Raw genomic sequence first — 10,463 nt, forward strand, 5'->3', positions numbered from 1 at the left:
GGAACCTTGGTCCTCGGCAGAAGAAACTGATCCGCTATGGTGTTCTTGAGGAGGGGAAAAGTTTGTATCTTCCATATGCGTGGTGCCATGCAGTTCTGACTCTCTGCGACGAAGAGAGGGTCTGCTGTATGTACTATGCGGAGATGCAAACTCGACTTTCCTTGGTAGCATCTGCGTGGAAGCGCTGCCAGCAACACTGCAGGGTCAACAAGCGAAGAGGACCAGATGACAGCGAATGACTGTTCAACGGTAAATATGTTAACAGTTATTCAATAAATGAACTAAATGTGACTGCACCATAAGTAAGGAGTATACAAGAGAAGTATTAACGGTACGAGTCATGAGCGAAAGTTTGTGTACTTAGAAAAAACATTTTATGCGAATTAATGGTTGTAAATCATTACAATACGACATCTTTGAATATAATTTAAAGGCAAATATAACATTTTAATAGTTGACGTGATCAGAGAGCCTATTGTTACATTCAAGACAGTAGTGTAGGCGTATCCTAGTTGTTTTCAGACAATAATTCTATTTTGGGTCATGAGGGTACAACCTCATACGAATTTTAATGCACGATTTTGCACAAAAATTGATGAAAATTTACATAATTTTCAACTTTTATGAACATACAACATTGGGAATTTACATGAAAGTGGTCAATATGAATGATTCAGACCATAATGCATTGCATAGGGGGTAATTTAGGTTCCTACTCTCAAAAGGGTCATGGGGGTACTACCTCTTAAAATTTGAAAACTGCACATTTTTGAAATTTTTCGGTTTTTTAGCACTATAAAGTTCTTGTTTTAAATAAACTGCACATTGGATATGACTTGGTTGCTATACTGGTAGCTTCCGCAGCTTCGCGACTGGGCGTACGTATTCACCAGTTGTGGTCTTCACTTTTACCACTCGAACAATTGAGTCATTTCCAGGATAAATTTCTATGATTCGTCCAGTTTTCCATTCTAGCGGTCGTTCATTGTCTTCGGCAAGTAGGACTAGGTTGCCAACTTTGAATTCTGGGCCATCCGTGAACCATTTTTTCCGTATTTGTAGCGTTATGAGATAATCCCTTTTCCAAACTTTCCAGAAATCCTTGATCATATTCTGTAATAGTCGATATCGTACAATGGTTGAAACTTGGATGTCCGCAGAGGGAAGAGTTAGCAATGATTCCCCTATCAGAAAATGAGTGGGTGTCAGCGGAGTTGGGTCGTTAGGATCACTTGACATTGGATACAATGGTCGTGAATTTAAGACAGCTTCAATTTGATTAAGAATTGTAAGAAATTCTTCAAAACTGAGACGTTGCAGTCCTATAACTTTTCGCATATGTCTTTTCATACTTTTTACAGCTGCTTCCCAGAGTCCTCCGAAGTGAGGAGCACGAGGAGGGATGGTGACCCATTCAGTTCCTTGGCTATTGACGAAACTAACAACTGATTTGTCCGTTCCATTTTTGTCGAGCAGTTCCTTGATTTTGATCAGATCATTTCGAGCCCCGATAAAATTGCTTCCATTGTCACTTAAGATCTTCTCAGGTTTGCCACGGCGTGCAGTAAATCGTTTCAATGAAAGGATGCATGCTTCTTTGGTTAGACGAGTAACCATTTCCAAATGAATAGCTTTTGTCGCGAGACAAACAAAGACGGCAACATAAATTTTTGAGACCTCTGCTTCCTTATTTTCAAAGGGACCAGCAAAGTCTATTCCACATTGAGCAAATGGTTTTGCGGTTGTTATTCTTTCTGTAGGAAGATCAGCCATGAATTGAGAAGTAGGTTGCTGACTAAATCGGACACATCTCATGCATCTTCTAATGAACTGTCGAACTAGATCACGGCCTCCGATTATCCAAATTTCCTCTCTCATTGTGTTCAGTACTAATTGCCCCCCGCCATGAAGAGTATCTTCATGATATTTGCGTATAAGTAGGGATACTAAATCAGATTTTTTTGAAACGAGCATTGGAAAATTCTTGTCTGTTGGGTAGTTCGATTGTGAAAGTCTGCCTCCAACTCTTAGTAGATCGTAATCCTTGTCGAAAAACGGACTAAGATTGAGTAGATTCGATGTTTTACTCAGCTCCCTTTTCACCTTCAGACAATTTAGCTCTGATTTGAAGTTTATTTCTTGGTCTAAACGAAGAATTAGCATTTTTGCCATGATTCTATTTTTAGAACTAAGACAATCTTCTTCAAGTTGTACATCAGATGTCCGCTTAGATCTGAGCCGCTTCCGATAGTTTGTCGATATTCTATGCTTAAGATGTTGAACAAATGATAGTACATAGCATGCGATGCGTACTGTCTTGTTCCAAGTGCTGTAGTCCTTTAAACGAAAAATTCCATCCGTCATTTCGTTTTGAGCATGATTTGCGAGAACAGTTCGAATTTGTTCACTTTCTGCATTAGTCTTGGCTTTGACGGTTCGTTTTTCAGGTGCTTCAACTAGAGATAGTTGTAGGTTGGGCCAGTGCCTTTCATCCTTGGTCAGCCAATCTGGTCCATTCCACCAGAGTGAGGAAGATATTAATGTGTCAGCTAATACACCACGAGAGGCTAAATCAGCTGGATTTACTGCTGTTGACACGTGTTTCCAATCACTTCTGGGTAGGGTCTCTTGTATTTGTGAAACTCTGTTTGCAACAAAAGTGTTCCACGTTCTTGGAAGTTGAGCAAGCCATTGCAAGACAATTGTTGAATCAGTCCAGGCGTGTGAAGTTATCTTGAGATTTGTTTTCCTCAAAATTGAATGAACTGATTTAAGAAGTTTGGTAGCTAAACTTGCACCGCAGAGCTCTAATTTGGGAACAGAGATTGCTTTGACCGGAGCAACCTTTGTTTTGGAGGTCAGTAGATACGCAAAAGTTTTGCCATCATCATTGGTAATTCTTCCATAGATTGCGGCTGCATATGCTTTTTCGGAAGCATCAAAGAATACGTGAAGTTGAACCTCCTTTATTGGATGTGAGCTCATAGATCTTGGTATCTATAGTTCCAGTAGTTGAGGCAATGTTCCGGTGAGCTCATACCATTTTTCCTTGGTTTTCTGATTTACTTCAGAATCCCAATCAAAACCTTGGACCCATAGCTGTTGCATGAGACATTTGAAATTGATGATGAATGGAGCTAGCCATACCATCGGATCAAACAATTTTGAAACTGTGGACAGAAGAGTCCTCTTTGTCAGCAGTTTCAGCTCTGGTAAGGCAGTTGAAAAACAAAAGATGTCCTTATTGGGCTTCCTACTGACTCCTAGCGCCTTGATTTTGTATTCGTCAGAGAAAAGTTCCAGCACATCCGATTTTTCGCGGAGATGTTCTGGCAATCCTTCAATTATTTTAGCATTGCTTGAAGTCCATTTTCGTAGAGGGAATTCATAAGAGTTCAGCTCTTCGCATAAAACAGAGATGAGTCTTTCTGCTTCATGCTTATCATTAGCGCCACCAAGAAAGTCGTCTATATAGAAACAATTTTTGAGACTTTCTTTGATCATTGGGTTCTTAGATTGATTTGCTACTTCATTGAGGCATCTTGTTGAGTAAAACGCTGACGAAACTATTCCATATGTAACACGTGTCATCCTGAGATGCTTGATTTCATCCGATTTATTTGATCTCCAAAGTATGCGATGGAAATCCTTCGATTTGTCCTCTAGAGCAACTTGTCGGTACATTTTTGCGATATCTGCTGACAAAGCAATTGGGTAGAACCTGAAGCGCATGATTATCGAGTAGAGGTCGTCTTGTACCGTGGGACCAACCATCAAAGTGTCGTTGAGTGATTGTCCGGTTGATGTTGTTGCAGATCCGTCGAAAACTACACGTAGCTTTGTGGTAGTAGAATCTTCCTTGAAAACGCAGTGATGTGGCAGATAATATACGCTATCAACTGGCTTTTCAATTTCTCCAGGTGGTATGTACTCCATATGCCCCATATCAAGAAATTCGTCTATGAATGCGGTATAGCGATCTTTTAGTTCTGGATTCTGTTCCAGTCGTCGCTCGAGAGAATTGAATCTGCGTTTTGCTTGTGCTAAACTGTCGCCAAGTTGACTATTGGGCTTGAAAGGCAGCTGCACGGTGAGTCGTCCATTTTGTAGTATGGTTGTTTCCTTAAAGTGAGATTCACATCGATCTTCTTCTGTTGTTGTCTTTTTGAAATCAGGAATTTCTTCTAGTTCCCAAAATTTCCTTAGACTATCGTCAATAGACACATGAAATGACTTGAAGAAGGTTGTTGGAGGACCGGGTGTTCTGCCGCTAATCATCCAACCAAATAGAGTGTCACGTGCATAAAGCTTGTCTGTAAGCTTAATCTTTTCGCAGCCAACAATGTCGTTGTAGACATCACAGCCTAGGATTATATCGATTTCCTGTGGTTTGTCAAAGTCTGGGTCCGAGAGCTTAAGACCTGTGATATCCAAACTGTTCGGTATATTCACCCGTTCTCTGGGCAGGTAGCCAGAAAGTTTTTGAAGAGTAAAGGCTTCAATATGTAGAGATTGATTCTGAGAATCCTTTGTTTCCAGATTGACAGAAACAGATTTCACAGTTTTTGCTCCTCCGCCAACTCGAGATAGTTGAAGAGTCAATTTCTTGATTGGTAGCTTGAGTCGGTTAGCACAGCTGGTTGTAACGAAACTGCATTCAGATCCGCTGTCCAGTAAGGCTCGACAATTGTGATAACCGCCATTTGCAGTTTTCACCTCAATTAGTACAGTTCCCGGTATGGTAGTGGCACTGGTAGTACCCCCATGACCCGCAAACTTATTTTCAGGTCCTGGTTGCTTGTTTGGGTCTGTATGGATGTGAAGTAACGTGTGATGACCCTTTCGACAGGTTTGGCACGTTGACTTCGACTTGCACTCATGATTTTGGTGTCCAAGGGACAGGCAATTGAAGCATAATCGCTTTGATTTGGCTTCTTGTCTTCTATTGGAAATAGACATTTCCTGAATTTTTGTGCATTGATACACGCGGTGATCACCACTGCAGCATGGGCAGATGATCGTCTTAGCAGAGTTCGTGTGGTATGTCTGTACCTTGTCATCTTTCTTAGAGTTTCCAGATTGGTCTGAACTTCCTTGATGATTTTTTCTATGAATTGAAGGTAACTGGAGGTCCTTCGTTGCTTCTAGGGCGCGAGATCGTTTTTCCAAGAACTTCTTCATCTTCTTGATTTTTGGCATGTCACTTCCCGCGCAGGAAAATTCCCATTGTCTTCTAGTTTCAGGATCTAATTTCTTGGCCAAAACGTGAACCCAGATCAAATCGCATTGATCAATTTTTAGTCCAAGTCCTGTCAGTGCCATCGTGTTTTCCGTGCAGGTGTTAATCAAGCGACGTATTGCAGCGGATGACTCATGCTTCATTGGAGTGAATTCAAAAATTGCTTCCAAGTGAGCGTGTGAGATCATCTTGACATCAGCATATCGATCCTTTAGAAGTTCCCTTGCGACTGAGTAGTTCGCGTTTGTAATAGGCAAGTGGGATAGCAAACGGAACGGTTCATCCTTGAGGGCACCTTTTAGGTATTGCAGTTTCTGAACATCAGAGAGCGATGCATTTGAGTGAACTGCTCCATCAAAGGAATCTAAGAAAGGTAGCCATTGATCATACCTTCCGCTAAATGTTGGCGAATTCAGTTTCGGCAACTTCAGGCAAGTATCTTGGTTTCGGCCAGCACCACGTTGGGAAGTGGATTTGTAGGATCCTGTTCCGCTTGCGCAGTCGTCATCTTTGACCGATTCAGCTGAATGTTTTCCTCGGTCATCTAACATAGTTGTGATCATTTCCATCAAACAATTTATTTGAAGGTAGATTTTCTCAGCTTCTTCCAATTCAACTTCAAGTGCATCTTCATCATCGTTTAGAACATTTGAAATTTGCTGATTAAGCTCTTCCAGTTCCTTTTTCTTTCGTTCGCACATCGTGAGATTGGCCTTGAGAGTTCCAATTTCCTTGTAGGTTAGAGCAGATGCCTCTTTGTTGAAGATTGCTGAGACGGCATTTTCCGATCGGGTAATGACACCGATGTTAGCACTTCTTGATCGCTTCAAAGCAGGAAGAGTGAGCGTCACGTTGCTCATGTCACTAGCAGGTGATGACATTTTTAACTTTCCTCTTTGTTTCTAATCTTTGGTTCGTTCGTGAGTCGCGTTGCACAAAAATGTTGTGCAGCAAAAGTTGGGAAATGAAAAATCACCAATCAGACTGAATAAAACTAGTGATTCGCAAAGAGTGTAAATATTTCACGAGTTATAGATAGAAGTCAATTGATTTTTGTAAAAATGCGGTTTTAAATAAGTAAATCAGTTCAATTGTAGATTTAGTTCAAGTAGAAAGCTGAAAAGTTTTTTTAGGCTTCAACAGTCCCTACATCACATTATCCAGTCAAAATCCTCGGAATTTTCTAGATATGGAAGCTTAAAGTATAATATGGATAGAATCAAAGAGAGTCAAATTACTGGGAATCAAGCCAACCAAATTGAGAAAACTAACACCTGCATAGAAAACCGGAGTTGAAACTAACACCTGCACAGAAAACCGGAGTTGAAACTAACACCTGCACAGAAAACCGGAGTTGAAAGTGACTCAAAAAGACTGACCTGATATGAGGCTGCGGGTCTATCATATACTTATATAAAGCTGCGCTTTGTTCCCTTGGCTTGCATAATAGAAACTTTCTTCGAAAGTAGTTTTTATCATTAATCGTGCCGAGTACACAGGCAGCGTTCGCAGCGTGCTTGAGAAAACTACCTGCACTGAGTTCCTCGGTACACGTGCACAAGTTCTTACAAAAATTATTCAGAAAAATCTTTGCTAAGGCCGGCGGCACCCTGCACTTCAAAAGCTATTAGTTGAAAAAAAAAATCCATTATTAATTGAATCTCTATCTTTGTTCAAATGATTGCACTTGTAATAGTCGCCTACTTAAGTAACATATGAGGTTAAAGAAAAATATTCCCTATAACCATCGGCTCATGAGTCAGGGACACTGTCTCTTGTGTTTATCTACCAATTCGGTTCACTTATGTAATGAGACTAAAACCATAGTTACAGCTTAAAAGCCACTACCAAAATACTCCCTCCCCCACTCTAGAAAATAAGAACGTCCCCATACTTAGGTCTCAAAATACCGAAAATACGCGATCGCAATTAAAACAGGTTCTGAACAGTAAGTACAGTTACTTTTTAATAGACGGTGGAACTTTGATCCATTTCAGACGGATCAACCTAAACTCTCCTTACCTCAACATAACAATTATTTAACACACTCAAGAAAACCAAATTGGGTACTCACATACCAGCACACTCGAGAATTGGAGTAAATAAATTAACGAGCGACTCTAGCATAAAAACTTGAGAGTTTTGCTATTAATAAATTCCAGCAAGGGAAAAGAGTTTTCACTTGAGAACCAAAGGTTTTGGTTGGACCATTGGGAGACTTTGGTTGTCCACCTTTCTACCGAAGGGTCACTCTGGTCCACTTCGAATAAATGATTTCTTCTTTCGCAATCGTTCTGTTTCCTATTTCAGGATAGGACAGCTCTACTCTTGTTTGATTTACATCTGGAAATTGCGAATAGCAATTTGCCGCTACGTTTTTCAACTACTTTCCCGCGATGGTAGTTCGGTTGTTCTGATCTTGCATTTCTGAGATTTTCAGTTGTCGCGAGAAAGTTGAGCATGACAGTCTCAGTTCGAATTTTTGAAAAATTACATTTCACCCCAAAATTACGTTGTTCGTATTTCTCAAGGTCAAACTTCCAAAAATGACCGAATGGCACATACTCCCGGGACTCAAATTCGATGTCCTCATCGCGTGATGCCGTCTGCCAGTGAGTCCCCGGATTGCTGAGTGTTGCTCAAGATACAGTGCCAGTGGTCATTTACAGAAGTTTGAAGCAGATTTTATCTTTATCTACACCCCAAAATTCACAACCATATAAATATGCCACACTATCGCTGAACAGCGTTCGAAAATTGCATATACCTGCACCCTAAACCTCCGCTTTTGAAGCTGATGATTAAAAACTATTTTGTCCTATCCAATCGGAAAATTGTCTTGCAGCATTTCGAGTTATATAAAAATTATAGCATATTAATAACAATACTTCGTTTCGTTAAAATTTCTTCTTTGTGACCTCAGATTTTATCCGAGTTCACACTCGAGCCCTTTTCCTTCCTTCTCACTTTTATCATTTTATTGTCAGTTTGTTGTTCCAGAGAAGAGCTGTCTTTACGTTCATCATCTTTGGTTTTCTGCTCTGTTTCTCGCAGCTTAATCATCTTGTCCAACAACTCTTTTCTCGCCTTTTCATCCAGTCCGGTGCCCATCAGAACTGGTTCCCCGAACATCACCACTGTGTCCCATAGTTCTTCTTTGAAACTCTCCAGTGTGTGGTCGGTCCCTTCTTTCTGGTTAAATTCACTCAAGAATTCTAGCCACATCTTCTCATCCAGCGTACTCAATAAGATCCATTTATTGCCCTCGAAGGCATTCTTCTTACTCTCTTTGGCACTCAAGAGAATCATCCCCATTTTGGAGGTCTCGCTGCTCAAGGGTAGCTCCAGGTTTTGTCGAGGGGATGACGTCAGGGGTGGTGTAGCCGTGTTCGCCCAATAGTCTTCACTCAAGTCTTGCAGCAGTTCCTGAGTGGTAAAATCCTTCTCCGCTGGTTGCGGCTCGGGTGTGTTTCCCATCTCCATCTCTTCTCCTGCTTCTCTGAGAGTCTCATCCATGCTCTTCCCTTCTCACTCAGCTCGCCTTCTCTCAAGCACGTCTCTAAACCTCGTCTCCACGGGACCGCTTCTCTTATCTCCTGGGGTGCCCACTGACAGGGGTGAGGGTGTAGCTGGGTCCTACTTTTTGTATTCCGTCAGGGCTACATACAAGGAGCCCGCTGCGTCCAGCTTTTTCTCTTCTTGCTTCAGTTCCACTTGCTATAGTCCGTAGGGCGCCCGGTACTTTCTCGTGGCGATCTTGATCTCATCTTTCAAGGCTATGTGTCCTTCCTCCACAACCATTCTTCCATCATCCCAAATCTGCAATATGTTCTCCAGATACATTTGATCGAGCGTTCACAAGATGTCCTGAACCTCGAACTTTGGAGGCATTGGGCCCCTCATCTTTTTTGCCTGTGTTGTCCACGAGTTTATCTTAATATCGCACGTGTGGAAATAAACTGCTGCTGTATATCCGGCAAACACGGGATCGCAGCCATCGGTGAACTCCCTCTGCTGCTTTTCCACTGCAGCTCTGGCGTCCCAGGATGGGACTACCAGAGGGCTATTCATCCCCAGGGTCATTCTCCTGACTGTCGGGAACTCGGGGACTACGGTGGGCAAAATTTCCTTCTCCAGAGTCATCTCTTGCTCCTTTTTCACCAACTCGAAGCTCCCCTTCCACGCTGGGATTCTCAAGATTTCTCTCCTATCTGCCGTTAAAGGATTCAATTTCTAAAACTTGGGGTAAGTTTCAATGGGACCTTCACGCTCCCCCCATTCTGCATTGTAGCTGTCCCCGGAAATTAGACACCATTAACTCGGGATCCTTTATCTTCCCGAAGAGCACTGTATCACTTATCCGTGCCCTCAGCACCTCGTGTCGGCACCAATTCAACGCCGTCCCATTTAGTACGCTTATGAGGCTCACGTGCACCACTGAATTGCGATATGCCGCCACGAGAGGATCCGGAATGGCATACATCACCGCTGGCCCGTAGATACAGGTTACGACCTCCTCAAGCCCCCTGATCACTCCCAACGGATCAGATTTCATGGCCAAGCACAGGTCAGTCAGCAGAGGGATACCACCATTTGCCTCTTCCCCATGGGCTCCCCATAATTCATCAACTGATTAAATGCCACCAATTCACCATAAGTCAAGAGCACATGCGCCAGGTACCCGTCAACCCGAAGCGTCTCTACTCCTCTGCTGAACATGTATGCTGGACCCATGTTAAACAGGTACCTGAGATAAACCAATTACAAAGCCAGCAAGAGATTTATAGGCATATTAATTAGCTCTTGCACAAAGGCTTCAAAGATGGTGTCCTTTGCGTAGAACACTTTAGCCATGTACTTCTTCTCCTAACAAGGACTCAAGAATCTCAGGATTTCGTGATCTTTCCTCGTTCTCAGCTCGTCTCTGGCATGCTCTCTCCAGAAGCCATCGAAGGTGAACTCGTTGGCCGCTGTGACGAATCTCCCCACCGTCATCTCCTTGCTCTCTGCCACCTCCAGCTGCCCCTCAAGAAACTCCCATATCTGCTTGACGAGAGGTGGAGCATTCTCCCGCGTCTTGTCTATAGCATTCTTGAGCCTTGGGGTCAGTAACGGCCACCTGCCTCTCTCTTGTGTCAGACGGTATGCCATCGCTTCTAATTGCTTCTCGGCTGCAGCCACATTTCTCCTTTCATTGCTTGGTCCCCTCGCCTTGCCGGTGGAG

General features: G+C 42.5%; 2 protein-coding genes across 2 annotated transcripts; both read right to left on the reverse strand.

Annotated features, from left to right (window-relative positions):
* Positions 1-843: 843 nt before the first annotated feature.
* Positions 844-1,617, reverse strand: LOC134853500 (uncharacterized). Its single transcript, XM_063869500.1, has one exon. The coding sequence runs from the start codon at positions 1,615-1,617 to the stop codon at positions 844-846; it is 774 nt and encodes a 257-aa protein (XP_063725570.1).
* A 1,380-nt stretch (positions 1,618-2,997) lies between these two features.
* Positions 2,998-6,120, reverse strand: LOC134853501 (uncharacterized). The gene has a single exon (XM_063869501.1). It carries the CDS (start codon positions 6,118-6,120, stop codon positions 2,998-3,000), a length of 3,123 nt encoding a protein of 1,040 aa, XP_063725571.1.
* Positions 6,121-10,463: the final 4,343 nt, after the last annotated feature.

Source organism: Symsagittifera roscoffensis, chromosome 8, assembly GCF_963678635.1.
Source record: "Symsagittifera roscoffensis chromosome 8, txSymRosc1.1, whole genome shotgun sequence".
In the NCBI taxonomy this organism is placed as follows: Eukaryota; Metazoa; Xenacoelomorpha; order Acoela; family Convolutidae; genus Symsagittifera; species Symsagittifera roscoffensis.